This window comes from Haemaphysalis longicornis, unplaced genomic scaffold (genome assembly GCF_048455015.1).
Source record: "Haemaphysalis longicornis isolate Haplotype H1 unplaced genomic scaffold, Haemaphysalis longicornis Haplotype H1 scaffold_5, whole genome shotgun sequence".
NCBI lineage: Eukaryota > Metazoa > Arthropoda > Arachnida > Ixodida > Ixodidae > Haemaphysalis > Haemaphysalis longicornis.
Window position 1 is genome coordinate 185,944,872 of NW_027526385.1, and position 25,471 is coordinate 185,970,342.

Here is a 25,471-nt window from a genome sequence, read left to right on the forward strand (position 1 = left end):
CGGATTTCGGGCGGGACTGAGCACCCAGGACGCGATGCTCCTCCTAAGGCACGAAATCTTAGACCGGACGACCAAGAGATCCGGAGACACAGCGGCCATCCTCGGCCTCGACTTATTAGGAGCGTTCGACAACGTACAGCACTCGGCAATACTGCGGCAGATGTCGCGCCTGAACATGGGTGAGCGATCCTTCCAATACGTCAAGGATTTCCTCACGGAGCGAACCGCGACCATCGTGGCGGGAGACCTGGAGTTACCGACGAAGACGCTCGGCAGCAGGGGCACGCCGCAGGGAGCGGTGATCTCGCCGACGCTGTTCAACCTCGTTATGATCGGGGTGGCCGAACGCCTCGGCTCCCTCCCAAGGGTACGACACACCATATACGCCGATGACGTCACCATCTGGACCACGGGCGGCAGCGACGGCGAGATCGAAGAATCGCTCCAGCAGGCCGTCGAAGCGGTCGAAGAACAACTTCAAGGAACAGGCCTCCAATGCTCCCCGGCCAAGTCGGAGCTGCTGCTGCTGCGGCCGCCTCGAAGTAACAAGACCGACAACGACGAGTCGAACATCAACGTGCGCACGAGCGACGGTATCACCATTCCCAAGGTCGACACCCTGCGCGTCTTGGGACTGCACATCGAGAGCACGCGCCGTAACGGTTACACGATACAACAGCTCCAAACCAAGATACACAGGGCGATGGGGCTCATCAAGAAGATATCCACCAAGTACGCCGGCATGCGCGAGCGCAACACACTCAAACTGACACAATCCTTCGCCGTCAGTCACCTGGCCTACGTCGCCGCCTTCCACACCTGGAACGCCGCCGAGCGTAACAAGCTGAACGCTCTCATACGCAAGGCACACAAGGTCGCGCTAGGTCTATACACACACACTAACACGGAAAGGATGTTAGAGCTAGGAATACATAACACTATAGAAGAGATCGCAGAAGCGCAGCAAACAGCGCAGACGGCTCGCCTCGAGCAAACGCGCACGGGCAGGGCGATCCTAGAACGATTAGGACACAGGCCGCGGCTGCAGGAGGGTAGGGACCGGCTGCCGCTTCCGCGGGTCCTGCTCGAGAAACTGCAGGTCCCACCGCTCCCGCAGCACATGGACCCACAAGAGAACAAGGAACGACGGCTGGCCAGAGCCCGAGCGCTCACCGGCACGTACTCCAACGACACCGGCGCCGTGTACGTGGACGTGGCCCGATACCCGGGCCGACGACACGCGTACGTGGCCGCAGCAGTCAGAGCAACGACGGGCGAGCTCGTCACGGCCGGCAGCGTGCGGGCCAGGTCGGCGGAGAAGGCGGAGGAGTTGGCCATCGCGCTGGCCCTCTCGATCCCGGAATGCACGACAGTACTGAGCGACTCCCGAGCGGCAGTCACCAACTTTGCAAGAAATCAAGTGTGCGCGTGTGCGGTGAGGGCGTGCGGGGCCCCAGACCCAATGCGCGCGCCGATAACGGTACGGTGGTTCCCGGCCCACATGGGCGCAGTGGGACCCGAGCCCAACCGGAACGAGGACGCGGACAGGGCGGCGAAAGCGCTGACAGGACGCCCAGCCGACCCGCGACCCGCTGTGCCTCGAACGACCGAAACCGGCAACGACGGAATCGACGACGACGACGGCGAGGACGTCGACGGCGACGATACGGAGGCGGAGGAGCCCGCCCCGGTGACCACGTACGGAGGGGTCCTGGAGTGGTACCGGGAGCGTCGCAGACGCTACCCGGGGCCGCACCCCGACCTCACCAGGCAGGAGGCGGTGCTCCTCCGCCAACTTCAAGTGAGAGCAACGTGGACTCCCGTGTGGGCCGTACACGCGAGCCCGGAGCTCTACGAAACCGATGTGTGTGCGGTGTGCGGGGCCGCGAGGGCCACCCTAGCCCACATGATGTGGAACTGCGATGTGAACCCTGACTCATCCGAGGCGCTCCCGCCTCACCTCGCCCGTGCGGTGGGCGAAAGAGATCTGGACTCACAACGGGCCGCCGCGCAGTTTGCGCTGAGGGCGGTCCAACGCCAGCAAGCGCGGGTAGTTGCCCCCTCCTAAGAGGGGGATAGCTCCTGCAGCCGAAAAGCAGGCAAATAAAGATGTTACACCCCCCCCCCCCACGACAGTGCGGTCGTCACAAGCTCTGCTGCGGGGAATTTTCCACCGGCTTCATTTACAACGATTCGTTAGAGTTCTGAGGCCCTTTACGACTTTTCTACATGAGTCGCGTGCCTGCACACAACATAAGCACCGTCACCTCAAGCTTCCACAGTGGTCAATGGCCCTACAGTCGACCATCCCTAGACGAACACGCCGGCGACCGCGCCGCTTACGCCGCACAGGTGGTCGAGCCTACCGTAACGACAAAGCTGTCAACATAACGAAACCGCCCAACTCTTGTACGTTGTGTCATCCCGGTTCCTTGGCAGCTTTTGTGGCTCCGAACGTGCACTCGAAATTTGGCGGACATCACTCTCGCCTCTGGGCTCTGCTAGCAGCTTCCGCCCCGCAAGACTCTATGTTCCGCCTTCGACCATTGCGCCACTCCCAGGCAAGGCCCCCCGAGGGAAACGTACTTACAGGACGCCGACCATGGACCGACTACGGCAGTATAAGGACATTGACCCCGGACAAATCTTGCTGATCACGGGCCTCGTACATACGTGTACATAGTTTTTTTTGTTTTGCCCAACATCCCTCCTTTATGTGTCATCTTTACGCGCTACGCGCTACGTGCTAAATGCAGCTCTATAGCAACACCATCGTCATCGTCATCATGAACGCAAGGTCATCATCAGCGATGCCTGGCCAGCGTCAGCAGTGCCACGCGCCACAGAGAAGTTTGAACACGACCGAGCGCCTGGGCGCCCGCGTGTCTACGTCGCTCTCCAAGTTCCGGCCGGGCCTAACGCATACTCAATAAATGTAGGAGAGCCACAGCGCATAACCGAGTCCACGGCTTCATTTCTTACACATATATTCATCCATCCATCCATTAATCGACCCATCCATCGATCCACCCATCCATCCGTACGTCGGTCCGTCCATTGGTGTGTAGGTCGGTTGGTCATTCCGTGCGTCCGTCTATCCATCTATCTACGGACGAACGAAATTGAATTCGAAAGGAGTAACGGATAACTGGACACCCCTAAGTGCTTCTTTGGGTTGAACATTACGTATATTGAGGCGATGCATCTGTCGGTGCACTGGAGTCCACAATAACTTTTTCTTCGGAAGTTGATGCGGTTACCGGTGATTCAGATACCTGTAACATGACGCTGGTTTTCGGGCACGAGATTTTCACGCAATATATATTTTGGGGTCAATCAAAAAATTTTATCAAACCGGTGGGCTTCTGATTTCGAAATGAAAGTTACAGTGGTCCTGGACCTGTCCAACGTGTTTGACACCGTCAAAAGAAGCTTTTCTAAGTGATCTGGCAAACTAGAAGTCCGATACAGCGCACTTATAAATAATAAAGTCAATCGCTACAATCACACAGCTCATCTTACAGTTCCAGTGTTGAAGTCGGATCTCATACACATTGGGATTCAGAACACAACGCATAGTTTGATACAAGCGAATGTCATGCAATGCCCATGAGGCACAACGAGTGGAAGATCTGCTCAATGGAGGGGCCCTCAGTGGACCGTACACGCAAATCGTATTGGCAAAGGAGTCGACGGAGGGATGATGTACGCAAAACTGGGGAGAGAGGGTGGACTCAGCCAGCACTCCATTTTTGATGACTGGAGATCCTCAAGAAGGGCCATCGTTTGGCAGTGGGTACAACCAAGCTGATCATGATTACACTGGCATGCCATTTATTTACAACAGACACCCGGCAGGCTGCCTCATTTTAAAATAAATTAGTCATTGATGAGGCAAGCGAAACGAAAACTATTTTCACTGGTTGATCATTCGACACATTTCCTAAATACGCTCGACACATTTCCTAAGTACGCTGTTGCGCTTCGTTCTTTATTCGCTATCAACGAACGATTGCTTTAAAACTGGCGTACCATAATGAACGGTGTTGCACATATCTAACTAGACTGTATTCTGACTCATTCTTTTTTTGTTAAACACGGTTATTCAATTGCCAGAAGGTGTTTATCAGTAAATATGGTGCAATTGTTTTCGTATACTCACCAGGCTTGGTACCATGCAGCCTCTCCCAGATGTGTGCGTAGCATGCCGCCTCTCGCTTCGGGGGACCTTTACACCGGAACCCAGCAACAAAAAAAGAAATACCCGTGCATGACAAATATCCTCTGGGTCAGTATCTTCTTAAGATTATTGTAGCCGATTTGGCAGAAAAGCGTTTATCTGCAGGCATACATGTAGCAAATGGTTAGAAGCAGATATAAAACACGTACAATAGTACACACGCGGTGTACAGAAATTTCGAGTTATTCCGTTTCCCGTGGACCTAACTAGTGACGTATCGGGGTGAATCGTGGAATACAAATGTTAGCTGCTACAGAAGGATCAATACTAGCGCACTCCAGCCGGTATTTCTGCAGCCGTCAATTCCAGCACTACTCCTTGGTTTCACCGCCATGCGACACCATGCCTGTTATGACACCTTGAACGTTATTTGCTCAGGCGTTGTTCCTGCAACAAAAGTCGCCAAACATAAACGCAGTTTCTTTGAGTTGCCAACAATTTAGTAATATTCGTCAAATAAGGACGGTTGACAGTTGCTTTTGGTTTTTCTCTGAGACCTATGTTTTGAGCTCTGCTCGAAGTATCTGTGGCGTACTGGGGCTGCCAGCCCCTTTTTTATATGGCTGATGTTAGGAGCACCGACAATATGGGTGCCTAAGGCATGATGATCGCAGAATTGGGCGGAAGGCGTTATGCCACGGTTAAAGCGTAAACTTCCGGCAGCATACCTGGTTCCGAACCAAACATTGCAACGTCTGACAGGCGGAATTTCTACGCAATATCCCCAAACTGGGAGTCAAGTACTATGCCTATACGTGCAAGAAAACTTACTAACCAGGATTAGAAATACCGCCTAGGAGGATTAGCGCTGTGCCTCGTACGAAAGGAAATCAGGGCACCCTGCGAACTCAATACTGTCACCCTGTATCTTCTACATTGCCACAACCAAGAAGCTACTAATCTAAAAAATTACACCATCTTCCAGTGGGGAACCCTGATGAGGATGCAAAGCATCGTGGCGGTTCCGTGTGGTTCCATTGTGTTGCCGTAGTGTTGAGTGATCTGGTTTTTACTAGCGCCAGAGGGAATTGTGCGTCCGGGTCCACACCGGTGACAAAGGCACGCAAGTGCTGTTGTGTTACGGTGAGTAGGCGGTGGTTCTCGAGGCGCCGAAACTCGTCCATCATGTTCTTGTCGACGTTGTCTCTCTGGTAGAATCGGTAGTCTCCATCAGCTTTGGTGAGGTAAAGGTTGTTGACATTGGTGCCCCGGCTGAGAGCATTGTACACGCCCTCCTCTTCGCAGCTGTGTTGTTGTTGTTGTTGTTGCTCCTGATAAAAAATGGCGCATACCCAATCAGGGGATCGGCCAAACAACAAAGGAACTGTGTCTTCTCGTTCTTCTTCTTCGGCGGTTCCCCTACGGGAAGATGACGATGGTGGTTGAACGCGAACCTATCTCGTGATGGATTCTTTGGTTGGCCAATCCCTAGGGACATCCTGCCACAATCAGCATCAGAGGCGCTACGGACGGGGCTGGTTGAGCTGCAAGGCGCGTGGCGCTTCCCGCCACAGCTTTCCCACGGGAAATTCAGCATTCCCCCCTAAAGTTTTCAGTTCGTCGTTTCCGTTGACGTTCAGCTTCGCGTGCCTTGGTTGTATCAGTAGCTTCTTGACGTAGTTTTAATGAGTCAAGGGCATAAGGCGCGTTCGTACAGTTGCTCCTGTCCCGGATTTGTAGCGTAGTGGAAAGAGCACCGCGTACCTCCCGTTGCGGTCAGAGAGTCGTGGGATCGAAACCGGGCGCCGCTGACTATTTCTTTTTTTATAGTGTAGTATCCCGGAGCTGTGGGTGTAAGGAGGAGAGTTGCGCATGCGCAGTGAGCGTGTGGACGGCGCCGCCATCAACGACGCAGGACAAGGCGAGCCTAAGAAATGCTCCGCATTTAAAAGCTACTTCTTCAATTTAACGGAGCCTATAGCCAGTTATTGTTGTAATATGGGTGACTTAAGGCTGTGAAGCGGACCTGGAACAAGGTGGAACATGGTGCATGCTGGTACAAGGTGACCTGGAACAAGGGAGCCTGCAACATGCTGTAACAAGGTGGCGGTGAGTCCAGGCTAACATTATCGCGAAAAAATGTGTTTTCCCCCATAAAAATACGAACGTACTTCTTACCAGCCCTAGAAACCACCAGAAACAAATGAAGCCTTTAATGTAAAAGTGACCATGGAATGATTGATTGATTGATTGATTGATTGATCTATTGATTGATTGAAGGGTTTAACGCACCGACGCAGCGCGAGCGATGAGGGGCGCTGTATAGGAGGGCTCTGGATTAGTTTCGACCACCTGGGGATCGTTAACGTGCCCTGAAATCTCGTACACACCGGCTTTGTTGCTGTTAGCCTCCATAAGAAAAGCGGTCACCATGGCCGGGCACCGAACTCGCGTCCTCGTACTCAGCAGTACAACGCCCTAGCCACTTAGCCACAGCTTGGCTTTGATGCATGGCTTGATGCCATGCATCAAAGGCATTCACAACCTGGGCCTTGGGGTTCAGGAAAACGAAGTGAAGTCAGCCACAATATTGGCATTGTTATTGAGTGTGCAGTACGTCAGCCTACGTAATTCCAGCAAAACTAATTAAAGCCATTGTGGTTCGTTGAAACTATTATTGTTGATCTCATAATAAAAAGTTCTCATTACCTGCGCTTTAGATATACCGCAACGAAGGACAAATCGGTGCGTTCAGAGGAAAGCACAAAACGAAACTGTAGGAAAACAGAAGAAAAGAAAGGCTGGTCATTACGATACTCCTTAGGGTGATATTTCGGCGCAGCAGCAGTGCGCTGAGCGAGCACTCACTCGTGGGTTCTCTCGAGAGCAGCGATGATGAGCCTCTGCGTCGGTGGCGAAAAGCGCGTCTCAGGAAGGGAACGCGAATGCGTCTTACGTATAGAAGGCACATGATCGTCACGCGCACGCCCCCTCTCGTTTTCCCCGAGCGTCTCGCCGTCGAGAGGAAGAGGGAGAGAAAAGGTGCCAATCGAGAGTGCACAGGTATCGCCGGCGAAGAAAAGAGCATGAAAAATAAAAACAGGCAGTGAAAGGCAATGAAATATTAGGAAAGTGAAAACAAGTGATTAATAAGCGATGTAGAGACTACATACATACACACTCGGGTTGTATACAGACTATTTACATACACACGCACCCACACACATACACACGTACACACAAACGTGCACACAAACACACCCGCACGCACGCACAAACCAGACACACAAAAGGAATAAAGGAAACGGGAGATGGGGGTTTGGCTTCGACAGTTCATGGATGGGTGTTGAGGCCCGACTCCTCGATGTACGCGATGACGAGCCTGAAGACCTCTCGGTGCAGCATGAGGGTTCCCCGAGGACGCAGGATGACCTCTGCAGTGATTGAGGGTAGCCTCAGACGCCGGTACCCATACGCAGATCAGGAGCAGGGGACGTGATCCAGTGTCTCAGAGTCAGGGCAGTGGGCACAGGTTAGTGTGGCCTTGCCGACCCGTCTGTTTAGACCAGGAGCTAACCCGGCGGTTCCACGTCTATGAGGGCAGCAGCTTCCTGGCGAATGCCGACCTCTGGAAGTCTCACCCGGGACTCAATTCCTGGCTGCGGGGTTGTGCCGTCAAGGCTGCGGGTGGTGGCGGGGGCCAAACGCACGCCCTCTGAGGACTTCAACATAGTCCTCAAATAGAGCGGTCATGCTGCCCATGCGGGATGTCCTCTCGCCCGAAGCCGGGGCAGGAGGTGGTCACCCCGAGGAGCTCGGTGCAGGCGTCCACATGCCGCAGCGCTGTCTGCGTGGCGAGCAGCTGGATGGGCCAGCGTCCGGTTTCAGCCAGAGTGCTACCCTCATGGCAGTCTCTTAGGAGGCCGACGCAGCGCCAAAGGGCCTTTCGATGAGCCAGCTCCTGTGTCTTCCACTGACTGTCCCTGAGATTCACTTGTGGGAATGCGTAGAGAACCCCCGAAAGAGCGCAGGCTGTGTAGATCCAGAGCGCCCACTGGTGCGAGCACCCTCTGTCCTGTGCCAGAAGCTGGTTGATTGCTTTTACAGTGCTGGTTATCTGATCCAGCTGGGCCTTGACTGCAGACCTCCATGAGAGGATTTTGTCGATGGTCAGGCCGACGTAGAGGACTTTGCATCACTAGGGAGAAATCTGTCATTAAGGTGCAGTGGAACTGTGCATCGGGTGAGGGCTGGGCGGGGCTGGATTGTGACGGCCTCCGTTTTGGCCTCGCAGAGTCGAAGTACCTTACTCGTCAGGTGGATCGCCACATCATCGAGGGCAGCCTGCAGGGACGCACGTACCCGCCTGCCGACTTTGTTGGGGCTTGGATCCAGAGTGGCACGTCGTCGGCATAGATGGCCATTTATACTGGATACTCTAGGGATTTCGGAAGACGGCTGGGAACGCCCGCCATGGCAAGGTTTAAGAGAAAAGGGCTCAGGACGCTTGCTTGCGGAGCACCGGTTTCCACTCCGCGGGGGGCGCTCAGGGCCTTGCCGACGCGTACCCGCAGTGTACGTTCTCTCAGAAAGCCACCGACCTAATCCCTGAGCCTCCCTCTACTCCTAGCTGATCAAGAGCATTGTGGATGGTGTGGTGCGGTAGCGCGTCAAAAGCTGATTTGACGTCCAGGAGCAGGAGGTATGCCCCTTTTTTCTCGCATGGGGCCTGCTCATGGAACGACACCTCAACTGCGACGGCGTCAGCGGTGCAGCGGAACCTACGAAAGCCGCTCTCCCTTTCGTAAAGACCATCTTGCAGGATTTCTATCCATTCCAGGCTGCCCATGACCACTGTCTTCATGAGTTTCCCCACAGCTGAGGTCAGAGAGATGGGGCGATGCCAGGAAGGCTCGCTCGGTGGTTTGCCAGCCTTCAGCACCGCGGTCACTATAGCCATCCTGCAGTCCTCAGGGATGGTGCCCGTCTTCCAGACATGGTTGAACAAGTCCAGTAGGCGCAACTGCTGTTCGGGGCTGAGGTTCCGCAGCATGGAATATTTGATCTCGTTGGCGCCAGGGGTGCTGCGGCTCCGGGGGCAGCGCTGCACAGTTGCCAGGAGCTTAGCCAGTGTGATGTCGGCGTTGCAGGCCGCTTCCACCCGAGGTTCAGCTGGTCTCCGTGGTGGCTCAGAGAGGGGGAAAGGGTATGGTAGCAGGCACCAGCCTGCTCTCGTGTGGGTCAGCCCGAAGATAGTGGCCATAGGGACCAGCGTCGGAACTGCAGGAATCTGGTTCACGCAAGGGGCTAACTGCTCCGCAAGGAGCTCCGCCAGCTCTTGCTCCTTTATCCGTGCCCCTATGGCCACAGAGTGGACTGGCCGCAGATCGCTCACCGGCTGCATGAGATACTTGAAAAGACTCCACGTCTGGGCAGGGTCCTGGCTGCTGTCGAGGCAGCTGCAGGGCCTTTGCCAGCATCTATTGCGCTGCTGCGTGGCGTGCCGTCTGGCTGCTGTGTCCAGTCATTTGAAGGCCATCCAAAGGGAAGAGGTGTTGTTGCGGACGGCCTGCTTGTGGGCTCTGGTCATCGTGGCCCGAAGGTTCGGTTCCTTAATATCAGGTACCGAATTTCACCGGGTCACTTCAGTGTAGGTAGTGGTAGCTTCAGTGCAGGAAACAAGTTCTTTAGGGAGGGAGCTGTCGTCTGCTATCTGCAGCCGTTCCCTCAACAGTTGCCAGAAGACCATCCTGGTGATCAGTCTGCAGCGTCTGATGTCAAAGCGCCGGTACAGGGAGGACGGGGCGAGAGGACGCAAAATGGTCAGAACCCCGGGTGTCGTTTGCCATCTCCCAGTTGTAAGTGCAGCGCTCCAACACCAGTGCGAGGTGAATGCACGGCTGACAGGCTCGGCGGACAAAGATGGGGCTGCCATTGATGATTATCAGCAGTCCAGCAGTGACCTAGGCGTTTTTCATGCTCTGTCCTACCCTGTCTGGTGCTCCGGCAGGTTCTCCAGAACCGGTGGAGGGCATCAAATTCCCGCGGATAAGAGCGTCACGACACCGGCGGCTCCGTAGACGTTCCAGGTTACCGGCGTTTCAAGGTTCTCCTTGCCTGATGTAAATGCTGACAACCGAGGTAGCTCTGCCACCCATCTGTACTGTGACGCCGAAACACTCCATAGGGCCACCCGCAGAGTCGTCCAGGTTCAGAGCCAGGCAGGATAGGTCCCGTCTAGGGTACAGGGCCGCCCGTGACGTTCCCTGCGTGACTGAGATCTAGGCAGGAGCTCAGGGTGCAGGACTCGAGATCGCACGAAGTGCGGCCAAGGTACCCTGCGTAGAGTGGTAGCTGGGGTGCCTCCACCTTAACTATAACCTCCTGCAGGGCCACGACATCGAAGTCAAGAGGAGTTTGATTTGGGTGAGTTGGTGAACGTTCATAAATCAAAAAGAACGAGAAGTAGACAGGACAGCAGCGCTGTCCTGTTTACTTCTCGTTTTTCTTGGGCCGTGTTTTTCCGCGCTGGTTTGTCAATCATGAACATATGAGTCAACCCGCAGAAGGTGGTGGGCCAGCTCTGCACTGCGTCTCCCCAGTGAGTGAAAGTTCCACTGGAAAACGCGTCGCTGTGGTGAGTTATAGCTTTGAGTTAGAAGGAAGGAGCAGCCAGGCTCTGCCAGGGTAGCTGGCGAAGACTTCATGATGAAGCGTTGGGAACCTGGTATAAGGGGTGTAGTTTGGCAGAGCGAGGTCTGGAGGGCAAGTCATGAAACAGGCTGTGTAGCCCGCACCAGCTCTGTCGTCACCTGTCGGGCATGTTGCCTAGGGGCGGTGCGGGGGTCATTCACAGAGTGGTAAACACGGCAGTTTGTCTAGGTGGGCACTCTGGAACCGCGGTCCACGGGCCGGTGTGGCTCCCCACAGAGCGCGCACCTCGCGTGGCCTGGGCAGGAGGCCTTTGCAAGGTCCCGGCACCCCCAGCGTTTGCACTGTAGTTGCCGAGGGTAAAAAGCTTTCACCCAAACGCGTATTCCCAAACCATATGCCGTAAGGGCCCAGGCCGACCACACCCCCTAAGCAGGGGCGCAGCCGAAGATATTTAAAAAATTGCAATTTTTTAAACTCCTTGGACGCAGCACCGTGACGTCTCTACCTACATGTACGCGACTTCATGCCAGGTGGATTTCTTCTTTTTTCCTCCTCCCCTCGTTTCGACTGCTTGGCAGGGCGCCGATGGTTTCGCTCCGTGGGAGGGGCTGGCCTGCGGCGCTGGGGAAGCTGACGCTCATGTGGTAGAAGCTAACCTTTTGTACCTCAGCCCCTTATCTCTCCGCGCTCTTATTGCGCACCTGCAAGTTGACGCTGACCTCCGATCGTGTTCCTAAATAAGCGCTCGACTCGGTGCTCGAAGTGCGGGCGCGGATGGACGCTTTCGCCCGCATGTGGCAGTTATACATGGTCTGGAAAGCAAACACCCTCATTGAAAGCTCATTCTACAGCACACAGAAGGGTATACAATTGAGTTGGGTTCTCTTTCACAATATACACAGCTCAAAACACGCTTCGGTGCTGCAGGTAAGGATTACAAGAAAGGCAGCCAATTACCCATGACTACATTTACAAACTATCCTACTCTTCCGAAATATTACAGCTGCATGAGCTGCTACATTGTGGCACTTTTATAAGCACTATTACATTGATATTCGTTAACATTAACTTCATTGCATTATTCTTTATCAGGAACAGTGCCACTAAGGAAAACATTGACATTTTGTTAGCAGCAATGGAAGGTGTGAATCGTTCTTGCAAGGGTGATACATTGATAAGAGAGACACCAGCTCAAACGTACACGTTTTACACTCGGTCATGAATTCTGCATAATTTACACTGCTGGTCAAACAATTTAGGGAAGCAATATTGAAAATATATACCAACCAAGGGCTAAGTAATACTTAGATTCTACAGCAACAGAAGTACTCGAGGAGTTTGACATATGTCCTCTGTACAGCGCTATTGACCACAGGCTCTTCACTGAAGCCACCAGGCCGAGTTTGATATCAGTAATCCTGCGTGCTACCACTCACGCCGTTGCCAATGTCGATTAGTTATTTTTAACAATTTGTGCTTTATGCACACAGAGAGTTTGCTGCATAGGATACGTTATTTATTAATAGAGAGCTTCTGCAGGATCCCAAAGGCGCTGATGCCCCCTTCTTTAATCGGGAAGGCACACCAAATCGTTACCACTTAATTTGGCTCTGTCCATTATTCGACCGTAATCGCCACCAACTTTTAACTCTAGCTCCCGCCCCTGCGACTAAACAGGAACATGTTAGTCGGGTCCGTGACGATCCCACCGCACTAGAAGCAATTACCGAGTACGCCCTTGAAAACAGACTCTACAAATTGGTGTAGCAGCCTGGCCGACTTTCCCGTTCGGTATACAATGTGAACTGTCTGCAGCGTGCACTGTTTTCAGTGTGGACCGCATTGTCCACAGTGTCAACTGTACATTTAGGTGTGAACTGTGCGTTTTGCTGCCACTGACTGACTTTAATGTGTTCATTTTGCGATTAGGACCCCAAGACTGCAACTGTGTTCATTGTGCGAGTTGTGACCTTCCCCTTTTCTCCTCATCCTTGCTCCCCCAGGGCCCCATGGCCTCTCATTTATTGCAGTGTTACACTCACTCAGATACGTATATTCTTTTCGCTGGGACTAATGAGTAGTTGCTCGTGAGCTTGAAGTCACGGTAGTCGCAGCAGAGATAAAACTAAGTAAAAAAGTTATCTCCTTTGCGCACTATTTTTACGATAGTGATCTCGGTGTCAAAATAGCGGAAAAAAATTGTCATTTTTAGAGATCCACTGATGGGTGTAGATGAGCAGTTTGTGTCTGTTTCCTGCGACGCATTTTTAGCTACCACATATATAGATTTCTGTAGTGTCTGGCCTTTTAATTCGCCAGCATTGTGGCACAGCTCGTGCCTCAACTATAAGCGACACACACGCAAAAAAGTATACAAATGTATAAACAAGAAATAGCAGGAATAAAAATATAAATAGTACAACACAAGTTGCCCGCAGAGCGAAACCATCGGCCACCCGCAAAGCAGCCGAAACGAGGGGAGGGGGAAAAAAAGAACAAATCCACCTCGCATGAAGTCGCGCACATATAGGTAGAGACGTCACGGTGCTGCGTCCAAGGAGGTTAAAAAATTGCAATTTTTTAACCACATTGGCTGCGCCCTGTTTAGCGGGTGTGGTTGGCCTGGGCCCCTACGGGATATGGTTTGGGAATACGCCACCCGAACAGGCCTCTTGAATAGCCTAACTTACTGTGGATGGGACGGCCCCGCGAATTAAGGAGATCCGCTGTGGAGATGTTCACAGCCACGCCGTAAATGCTCACGCTACTGAAGATGCGGCCGATGGGTTCTCAGGCATGGACTGCAAGCCACACAGCGAGGTGACATCCAAGAGTCTGGCGTGGCACTCCGGAAATGCGGCGTCGGCGGCCATCACATTTCGCTGCACGTTCACCCGCCCCTCCAGCACTCCCGCTATCGGTGCGAGGTGACGCGAAATCGCCTCTGGGGATGCGGAGAGGAAAGAGGTACCGCCCTCAGGGCTCAACAATACGGCCACCGCAGTTTCCCTGGCCGGTAAGAAAAGCGGAGGCCGCACTTTGTGGCGCCGCGGTCGTTTGCTCTGAATATGCCAGAGCATGGTGGAAAGAATGCCAGGGGCCTGCCGCGACGTCGTCTTCCTCGGGATCTACCGGGGGCGGGTTGGGGGAGGGAATGGGGTGTCGGAGGCGGGGCGATGGGTAAGGTGTCAGGCCTGGGCGCTGCCATGTTGCTTCCCTTCCGTCGCGCAGGGTGCGGTTCGCTGCCGTCTACAGCCGGCAGCACTGGTGTCGTCGCACGCCCGGTTGCAGCACGCTCGGGCGGTGTAGCCAGAGTAGCGGCGGCCCGCGCCACCTCGATTGCTTGAACACCACGGCGAGCTCGAAACGGCGGTGCTACGGCGAGCGCGGGCTTTCTGCGGTTCCTCGCGTCGCCGCGTCTTCCGTGCTCCGCCGTTTTAGCCTGGACCCCTGCGCCTTTCCTTGAGCGCGCCGCCTTGGCGGTATAGCTGGGCCTCGTACCTTCTGGCTGGGTAGTTAGGCGCGCGTTTCTGGCGCCCTGTGTGGGGCTCGCACGAGCACAGCATACCGCCCCCTCCACTCACCCACCGCACACTTCCGAAGAACGCTGGCTCGCCATGGCGACTCGCCCTCTTCGCGACAATCTCCACCTTTGTTTTCTTTCGTGTTTCGCTTTTTCCTTTCTCGTCGGTTTTACCTTCGTTCCCTGAATAACGACAACGGCGATGCGGCTCAGCCCACGGACGGGTAACAGAGGGCTGCGCCCTAAACAAGTGGCAAAGCTCTCACTAATTCACGCAATGATTCAACCATAGGGAAGCAGCAGGATTTCTTTTTACGCGGGCTCTAAACAACACCCTACAAACCATTTGTAGAAGTTTCATAATATTTATTTACATGTTCTGTCGTCGCTTTGCACAGTGCCACTAGTGGTCGTTGTCATATGCATCGATATTGTCGTGTTCCGCATGGCAAGAATTACACGCACGGTAGCGCTTGACGACCGCTGCAGGGCCCAGCAGCGGCGCCTACTTGCACAACGCATGCGCGGCGTTCCTGTAGTCGCATCGAGGTTCCATGGAGCAAGTGTTGAACCAGCTGTGTCTTTGTTGGTTGCCAGGAAACGCGAAACGCTCCTTGCGGATTTCACATGTTTTTCTTTTAAATGCAGAGCATTTCCTTAACTCAGAGATGTCACCCGGCGTTGTCGGCGTTGGCGTGCCTCGGCGTCCGCAACAGTCGTTCCATGTGCGCCCTCTCCCCCACTCCTCCTCGCCTGCTCTCCGCTGCTCCTCGCGTGTTCTCTGCGTGCTCGGATCGCGTTCAGCAACAGGTGGGGCGCGCATGCGTCGTAGTTTGGCGCGGGAGCAACAACAGTTGTGGCGTGATCGTGACGTAGTCGTGACGTGGTCGTGCCGCGGTCGTGCCGTGATGGGGCCGTTCTCGGCGTTCGCTCTCGCTGTCAATTTCTTTCGAACCAGATAAAATGTTTTCGAACCCCGAAAATGCTCTGCATTTGACCGTGCCCCTCTCGAGGGGGATGTTTCGTACCATCAATTTCCCGCACTTCACAACGCGCGTACTTGAAACAGAGATCCGCAGGTGATCTAAATGAATTCGTAGCCCCCCACTACGGCGCGCCTCACAGCCTATGCGGAGCTTCGATGAGTCTTTTTCTTTTGCTGAAGCCAATGCGCTGCATGTAACGCTAGATGTCCGCAGCAAAGCAGTCACGCGCGCTCTCAATTTTCTCCCTCTACCGGGTTTTCGCTAGTTTATTTGGCTAAATCCACTGCGCATGACGGGGACGTTGGGTGGTCGCCTTGAGGCAGGCGCTTAGGAGCGCTCGGCATTTTATTAGCATTTCTAGTGCGTTACGCGTTATTCTCCACGCATTATCTCTGCTGTTAAAATTCATGGTTCGCCATGGTACTCCCAAACCTATGAAGAGTTCTTAGAACCTCAATCATAGGCACAGCTTCACACGTTCTCGTGCACAGGGACTGGCACTGCAACCTGAACAGCCCTACATATCCGCCTCCACCCCCCCTCCCAAGCACTGCAGCAAATGTACCATAGACGGCAGCACTTGTCCGAATAGATAATAACAGCGGAGCTGTTATAGCTCCCCCGTGTGTGTGGTTTGTAACGCGTTAAATAATACCAACAAAATGCCCATCACTCGTTCCTCGCGGAAATCGCCGGGAGTCCCCGGCACACGCAATGGATTTATTGAAAAAAAACGGGCGAAAACCACAAGGAGCGTAAAAATGCCGAAGATTGAAAACAAATGCCCATTGCTCATCAGCGCTTGCTTCGAGACCGCCACGCAGCGTCTGTAGCTCGCGTAGTGGTAATGTGTCCTTTACTGCTCATGTAGGAAGAAATCCTGCAGCATCTCCAGTTCTCGACACGGGGCGGCCGCGGAAAGTACGCGGGACGTGCTGCTAATCGAGAACGACAGCGTCGTGAATAAACAATTGCAAACATTTACAAATGCACGCTGACGTATCCATCCCTGCTCAAGAAGAAAGAAATCTTGCAGCTTCGCTATGGTTCAAGTCTCGCCCGACTTAGTGCAAGATTCTCCACTTTGTTGTTCTCCCTTACGCTCATTTATAACGTCGAGAGCATGACGGGATCCCGTCTGGCCGGGAGGGTACATTAGGAACGAAAAAGAGACGCCGACCAGTCCAACAAAACGTACTGACGTTTCGGCTTCCAGCACGGAAGCACGGTATAGACCAGAAACGTCAAGACGGAAGAAAGCCGGTTAGCTTCTCCAATTTATAGGCAGCTACGCGCAAATCCATATAACCGGTTTATGAATTCTGCTCCCCAATTCGGAAGCCTCCGCAGTCTCCAGGCAGGCAACCACCGAGGTCGGCCTGCGATCAGAAAGGAATTTCTGAGACTGGAGGCACAATCCTGACTTTGCACACAAGGGTGGGGGGGGGGATCTGCCAATTGACCTGGCATTGGCTACCAGAGAAACAAAAATTGCGCTATTAAGCCTACCAACGGTGGCTACAAAGTTCTTTGTGCGAAAAATATCCTTACAAGGGGTCAAAATCATTTCAATCATTGGAAGGGAGATCCAGGCATCATTGCTTTTATGACCACCAGCGTACTTCCTTTCATTGGAAGGAACTGTCACACGGTGTACCCGCTATTACTGCGACGAGAATGAGCTCTACGAAGCACACCGAACAACAACTTTCAAAGGAAACATAGGCAAGGTGGTCACTTACAATAATGATGTGCACTACTAAGGACTAAGCCATTTGAAAAACTTTTTATCCCATTGGCTGATACTTAGAAATCGGTCGCGTGGACGCGAATGCAGTCTAACACCTTTCCCAGCAAGTATTACAATTCCTACTTATATACTCATACACAGACCCATACAAGTGGCCCGAAGACCTAGTTACTCTAAAATCTATCGCACGACCGTACACAAAATATCCTCGCCCACCTGGGGCCTCGTTAAACATTAGCACTGAACTGTAACGGGGACCGCCTTGCTCCGTTCTGACAGCGACTCACAGCCCCAAATTGTCGGTCACAAGAAGATGGCACCAGAGCCAACAGCCTCATCGCCTCCGTGTGGCGTCATTTACAAGATGCGGATGTGACGGGGAACACGAATGACGGAGCATGAGAGGGAGGTTCTCAAGGCTACAAAGGCAACGCGTGCAAATAGGGAACTTGCCGACCACTGTTTAAAAATGGTCATGTGTTTGGATCTCTTGCGGGCCAGTTTGTTACGGACGATGCCACCCGCATAGGTTGCGAAACGTTTTATGTTTTGTTTTAGACATTGTTGAGTAAATTCAGTGCGTTTTTGGAAACTCAAGCATATTGTCCCTAGGCTTTTGGAAGATTTTCTCATGCAGAAACAAGTGTGGACGAAAAAACAAAAAGCGTATGAGGCACGTTTTTGTAAAATGAATTGGTCGTGTGCACATCCCTACAGAATGTGTCGGGCATGAGAATTTTTCTATCGAGTGATTGTAACCCGTTGATGAAACATTTCTTGCACGCATTAATAGATTACGACAACTCGTGAAATTTGCGCTGTTCTCTTTGTTTTTATTCTCCTCTGTTCGGTTAGTCTCGTATATGCGTTCCCTGTTTCCAATACGCTATATTGTTACCAACGCGTAGGGTTTCAACTTTAAAATTAACAGGAGCTGCCCTTCAAGTAAGGAAGTGGTTACGAAAGATGTATTTTCTGGACAGGCATCTCAAATTCCTCTTCGGGACATGTATTAGGTATAATAAATAAGATACGATGTATTCCGCATTATGCCTAATCTTTGTAATAATGACTGGTTTGCCAACGAAAATGCCAACATATAGCTAAATTTATTTTTCGACACTTCGTATATTATACATCAGTCATTTTCATTAGTGTAGAATGGGATTTTATTGCAATAAAAAAAACCTTTCGACTTAATCCTTTCAAACTTAGATGACAGAACACAAGTATAAAAAACGGAGAAGGTTTGCAAGCTCCTGAACATTCAGAAAACTTCAGCGAAAATGTAAAATACCTTAGTAAGATTGTAGCCGCAAGGTGTTCTATGTGCGTTTGAATTGACATCTGAAAACTTTTATTTTGTCGTGGGAACTTTTTTCAGAGAATGAAGTGTTCTATTGTATCATTAAGGAAGCTATTATACGCACATTAGAATATTTACACATTAAAGATAAGGTGTTTCAAACGTATTCTGTCCAAAATGCAAATCTCAAACCTGCTGAAGGAGTCAAACGAATGCGAGTAGGTTGTTGTAACATTTTCCAGTGGTCGTTATACCAGGTTTGAGTCTGTACAGTATACTGTTAACTGACATCAATTGACAGAAAACTTTTCAAAGTTTTCCATCATAACAATGACAGAATTGGAGTTCTCAATAAAAATTCGATTTACCCAACATCATTGTTAAGGGTAGATAATTGTTGTGTTGAAACAAGTTTACCCTAGCGTATGGGTGTATGTTAGTTACTTAGTCGAGATTACAACCCAGCGCGGTCCCCTGAATTATTTAAAAGACTATTGACCCATTTATAGGCCACGCGAGCGAAACAAATTTTCAGTGGGGCATTCTCTCACAACGTTTTTAAATTCGCTGTTGCGTTTCCCAAAATTTTGGATAATGCACTTGTCATTGTTTGCTTCCCCTAAATTTCTTGTTGTCATAAACCAACATATGTAATATACTGTTTTTGTTGATCGTATTTGTATCTGTTGTCTTCGCTAATACGTTTTGTTTATTTACAGAAGGTGCGCAAAGATAACTATAATTCACTTTCCAGAGTCCTTACCTGGTTTGGAGCCGGTCAACGCTTCTCCGGCAAATGTGATGCAGGCCTCCTTTAGCATCGGGTCAACTTTTCAGAGACAGGCACCAACAAAATACAAACCGAACATGTAAACATGCATTTGGTCTCATACCTTGCTTTAAGGTTAATTGTAGCTTATTTCCCCGCAAAAGTTTACGTGCAACCATGCACGCCTCCGTGCATATCCGTATTACGAACAGAGTAGCCAAATAATGCACCAAATATTTAGAAATATTTTTGCAGCTAGTTATAAAATTAACACTTTAGTACATTACCCGAGCATACTAAACGTCCTAGGCAAAAGCTACCCATGGCTCTTACCAATTGTGCATTGATGGGTATTTGTAATGCTGAATTTAGCTGCTACGCAAACCCTGAACTCCACCGTACTACAACACACATGTCTATGCGTATTATTAGAACCCGGCACCATATACATCCGGCCCCATGCCACTATAAATACATCATGCGCTTCTGCCCGTCTTTGGTACGGTGGCGTTCTGCCTACAAAAATGTCCAAGGAATCCGCTAACTTTCCAAGAGTTGTGAAAGCGAATGCTATAATAACGAATTCACTATTCCTTTGTGTTTGCTATTGCCACCAACGTTTTTAACGTTTGCTTCAGATAATATAAGGCATAGTGGTTACGACTTTCACTTCGCTCCGAAGCTCAGGTTGCGAACCTTAACGAACTAGATGCTTTGCAGGAGGTGCTTTGTTTCCGCTATAAGCTTTTTACAGAGCGCGTTAAGCTATGTCAAACCCCCAAAATGTCAACAACCGCAAGTCTTCGGCACAAGCGTTACACTTGAACTTGACCTCACGAAAGTGTTTCGGGACGCATGACACGAATTTTGCACGCAATCTCGGCAAACCAAGTGTTCGGTATGGTAACTATTTTTGCAATAAAGGCGGTCTCCTGGCGCACACCAGGCCTTCCGTGCGAGCATTGGATTCGTGGCCAATTAGTATAAGGAATAAGGGCACATCACTTCTATCAATACTCTCATTCTTCATCTTCAGCCATTCCACAGTTAAGCTGCCCCAAAACTTACACTCTGCTCCGGAAACGGTACACAGCATCCGCATATAATCTGCGGGACGGAAGGCGGCGATGGCAGATGTCGTATACATGCAGCAACAAAATGCCGCTGCGGTCCACGACAACCCCCTTCGATAAACTTTGCCTTCTCCCATGAAAACTCCAACCCCCTTTTTAGGAGCCCGCACAACCGGGATAAAGGTGGGCGTCCCCGCAATCACGTCAACATTCATTGCGACTGGATCCCACGTCGAATGCATTGGCGGTTAGGGCCTTTCTTTTCAGGAAAATAGCTCGAAACGACATCAAACGGCTACTGTGATTCATTGCGGATTAAATTCACCGACATATTGCCGGGAAACTAAACAAATACTCCCACCTCCCCTCGCGGGAACCCCTGTGTAGATGCGACGCATAGGGGGTTCCGTTGTTGTTTCCGTTAGGTTGATTTTCCCATCGCGTGAAACGTGCCGTGAACCCCCTGCCGCGGCTATGGCAACGTGGCGCGGCTATGATCCAACACAATCCAACACAATACACTTTAATCCAATCCTATCCAATCAGATCCAATCCAATTAAAGCCAAGCCAAGCCAATCGAATCCAATCCAATGCCTCTCGCGAGAGAGTGTTCGCTATCAGAGAGGAGAGGGGGTGAGCGGCGGAAGCGCAGCTTGCGCGGGGAGGAGAATGGGGGAGGGCTGTGGACGGACAACGACGCCGTATGGAGGGACAAGGCGAGTGAATGAGATGCAGTGGCATCTAAAACAAAGCAACCAGGAAGGAAAGGCTACAACGATTGGTTTATGCTTTAATTGCATAGGTTGCACAATATCTAGAACTTCTTATGTGCAATTAAGAGCGACACAATGTAAAAAATAGTACAGGTTCGCATGCTCTCATGCAGCTACACTGGCAATGCTACAGAAAGTCGGTTCAGAGCCTTTTCCCGTGGCAAAGCGGCAGAGATTGCTCCTCGGTAGGCAGCAGACGTCCGTACATTCATGGCGTTTTTTTAATAGTTTGATGTGGTTTCTTTTCCCCTCCGCGGCGGCCGCTTTTCGGTGCAGGCAAAAAGCAAAGCCGCCCGTGTTTGCGAGATTTCGATCCCCAGGTTGTCAAAATCAATTCGGAGCCCTCCAATACTTCGCGATTCATTCGGAGCCCTCCAATACATCGTGCCTAGGGGAGAGGGGCGGCCTGGCTGCGCAAAAACAGATTAGAGGGGGTAAACACAACAGTTGAGGCAGGCACCATATCACAGATTACTGGTACGATAATGGCAGAGGCTGGAGGGATTGTGGATTCTTCGGCGGCGCACAGCTTAAAAGTAGTGGTCTCCTTGTGCATCGCAGTATCACACACCGGAAATAAGGCGACCTCGGCGCGGGCACAGTCAATAACAGCGTGGTGATGCGACAGGAAGTAACACCCCAAGATGATGTCATCGGAGCATGAGGAAAGAACGACGAACTCGGTTACAACACATCACCGTTTGTACAAAGACACGGCGAGTGCAGACGGCTGAAGGCTCGACATTATGCGCCGTAGCTGTGCGGAGACGGAAACCGAATATTGGGGTCGTCACGTTTCGTAATTTGCAGCAAAGTTTAGCGGCTATAACAGAGATGGCTGCTCCCGTGTCTACAAGGGCGTATGTGGTGAGTCCATCAATAACGACTTCAATCGGAAACCTCGGTTCAGTAGGTACTACAAGTGCGAAGGCTTGCGTGTTCCATTGGCTCTTAGGTAGACAACTCGAAAACAGCTGCACCTGATGTTGTGTTGTCATTTGCGCCAAACACTGAACTGCTGACTGCAATCAGCTTTGGGTTCACAAGGTACTCAACAGCCGATTACATCAAGATTACTTCTCGTTGCTTTAAGCGCCAGTGTTTGGAGCCCGTCGCCTACTTTTTTCAAGGAAATGAGCGCTGTGTGCCATGTGCAGGCCCGCAAGACTTCCAACAGTGCAAGGCTTAGTTAACTTGTGCCAACAGCTGACGGGGTTGTGCAAATTTAACCACGTTTCGGGTTAGCCCAGTACAAATAAAGCAGGTGTTCATTGACGGATTTAGGACTCGTTCACAGCTGCTGTGCCCAAAGGTGTCGGAACTATTATTTCTCTGGGGAAGCAAAAAATACTTCACCGCAATCATCATCACCATAATTATTGCCATAAAAATATTTTTCTTGATTAGTATCTTTATTATATTAGTAGCAGTAGCAGCAGAATTATCGTTTACTCTGCTCAATTAAGGACTTGAAAAGCCGCTTTCCGGTAAGTAGAACAAATAAAAGATCGGAATCAACACCGACAAAAGAAAACAAATCAAGCCCAATCAAATATATATTCAAAATCACAGACGTAGGAGCTCAGAGTGAAAAAGCCGCTGGTTTCTTGACGGCGACTGTGCTCTCTCCAAAAAGAATTGTTAGCTCGACAAATTCTATAAAGTTTAACTCATTGATTGAAAACAAGTGCTCTCTTTACAAATTTATAAAACAGAAAGCCAGTACAATTTTCTAGCACCGACATGCCTCTTAACTACGAACAAACACTCCAGGCCAGCCCATCCATGCTGCCGGAAGGTGGCATACACAATGCATACTGACAAAGGGGGATAGTAAAACACAAAGACAAGTTAAAATAAAGTTATGCTGTCTGTTCGGATATATGACGTGTGGTGAGACGGTGCGATGAATTAGTAATGTTCCAGTTAATTAATTGGGCTAGTCGATATTGAACCATGTGCCAGATTAGTACGAGTACGCACGAGGTATGCACCCCGGCTCGTTTGTTTTAATTGTTTCAAGACTGGTTCTGATTGTTAGTTCTGCCACTATTTTAAGACACCCCTTCCCGTGCAGTCGCAAGTATGATACGGGTGCATTCATATTTCGCATGAAAAGGTGCCCTCTTCTATCGCTTTGCTTTCAACTTACCTAGAGTTACTGGTTATGCTATCAGTGTACGCCGCTTCCCCTATCCACTGCGAGAACCTATTTTTTGCAACAAAACTGAGCTCGTTTATGTAAATAATGTTGCTCACTCTAGCGAGTGAAGCTGGGTGGAATCACGGTAATATTACCCGATACAAAGGAAAGACAATTCCCTACGTAACTTTATATCGATACCACCGCATCAATGCGCTGCAAGGCTGCATATTCGGGACGGAAGGCAAGCGCTTTAAATGTTTCATACGGAGGCCTTACGCAATAGTTCCGTTGAAGGTGGGAAACGTTAAAATCGCTATCATTCCGGAATCGCAGGGTCCTCAATAAAGCGGCAAAGGTCGTTTAAATACTGATTACAGCGACTCAGAGATTTGGCGGGAGTAGCATATTATAAAACTTTTTTTCTGCAAATAAATCGAACATTCCTTGAACCGTCCGCGGCTAAGAAGAAGCCTACAGGCGCCCTTTGACTAAGTGGATCCATGTTTCCCCATTTGTACATTATGGGGGAGCCGACGCTACCCCTGCCCCCCTGTTCCGACGCCCTGGTTGTGCCAATGGACAGTGGCAGGATTTCACCCTTAACTACTCTCACTGGTAAACATGACGAAAAGAATAAAAGCTCCGAGCACCATAAGAAGACCTCAAAGTTGATCTGCGTGTATGAAGCTTGCTTTACTACAATACGGACGTGACCAATATAACAGCATTTTAGGAGAGCGCTATGATTATTCAATGTAAGTCCTGGCGGATGATTGTACAAGTCTTACGAGCACTTTTTACGACGCTCCCGATGAACCAGACTTCTATGGATCATAGCTTGTTAAAAAACCCACTGTACACCATGCTAAGCTTGAAACGAGTAACCGCCTTGAAGCCTACATCAGGATCGAAAGCATTAAATTTTTATTTCCTGGGAAAATCTCCCGCCGAATAAGAAATGCCGGGCACGTTCCCGGTCAGCGGACACACTCTGCATGGGTGCCACATACTTGGTGTACCCTGAGCTCAAATTGACCTGGAATTCCACTTTTACAGCAGAACTTGTTCCAACTGCTTATCGTGCACTGTAGTATACCCATTGAACCTATGTTAGTGCTTCCTCTCATACACTCGGCCTGTTTTCTCGACCGGTTGTGCTAAGCCAACAATGAGCGATGTATGCTCAGCGTGAGCGCGCCCAACGCTGGGCTCGACCGTCGTCACCATGGACCGCGCTGCAGAACCACTCTTCCTGAACGCAAGTGAAACCGAAGATACATTGTGGTCGAAGTCTCGAAAGAAGGATATCATACAGAAATTGTATGAGATCCCTGCACGACTTCAACGTAGGTCGACGTCGTTAACAGGGCCCAGCGGAGGCCACAGAAAAAAATTAAACAGTGACCAAGGTAAACATAAAGAGCTTTCCCAGAAGCTCCGTCGCCGCATTCTTTGCGCAGATCTGCACTCAAGAGAAATAATTTCTTGTAAGGACGAGTGCACGCCAGTATACATCCCCAATGCAGCGTCAAAATTCAAACCTACATTAGTGGGAAATATCTCTCGCCTTTCTCAACTCCGCCAATTTAATTTGGTAGCAGGTAAACCCAAAATGGTGGTTTGGCGCCACACAACACGACCACAATTAGCACCAGACAACTCTTTGATGCGGAGTGTCAGCTGAGATTGGTATATTTCCACTGAAAGATCGCTGAATAAGCTGATGACTGAAATTCAAAAGACATTAAAATGTGCACTGGTATGACATAGTACTCTCAGGGAGCTTAAGACGTTATACAATTTTAAATACGCGTATTAGGAGTTAAGCTTAAACAGTTTTAGCTAGTGTATATACACCAACTTACGTTCGGGAATATCAAGATACTTTTGGCTGTAAAAACCGGGAGGGAGGCATAAAAAAGCGAAAAACACAAACAAAAGCATATTTGTAACTCAGGAACTTCAAACGCAATGTAATCAAAGCGTTGCTCTGAATAATGTCGCTGAGAAGAGCTCTCTATGGTGGATTTAGCGCTATGAAACGGTCTTTATATATAGTTCTGCAAGCGGAACACAAATTTTCCCCACTGCTTGATTACGGCACCTGGTGGTATTGCGGCTGCTTTCTTCTGTGTATTTAGTTTTGCAAAATGAATTGGCCTTGTGCCGCCGTTAAAAACCAGACATCGGGAGTAGAGCGCGGGGCTTTGAAGTAAAACATAAAAATCACCTATTACTCATGTTGTACGTCAGTAGTTACGAAACGTGAGCTTCCTGGAAAGGCACCTGAAATATTGCGTGTAGCCTCAG

The 25,471-nt window shown here is 50.6% G+C and overlaps 1 protein-coding gene across 1 annotated transcript in view; it reads right to left on the reverse strand.

Moving 5' to 3' along the window:
- The window catches only part of LOC144139554 (uncharacterized), a 108,636-nt gene extending 83,465 nt beyond the window's left edge, over positions 1-25,171 (reverse strand). Inside the window, exons 1-3 of the mRNA XM_077671859.1 lie at positions 25,027-25,171; positions 19,163-19,228; positions 4,163-4,228 (exon numbers count right to left, since the gene is read on the reverse strand). Coding sequence (XP_077527985.1) covers positions 4,163-4,228; positions 19,163-19,228; positions 25,027-25,105 — 211 coding nt within the window. The 5' untranslated portion in view covers positions 25,106-25,171. The remainder of the gene's footprint in view (positions 1-4,162; positions 4,229-19,162; positions 19,229-25,026) is intronic.
- Between the last annotated feature and the right edge of the window lie 300 nt (positions 25,172-25,471).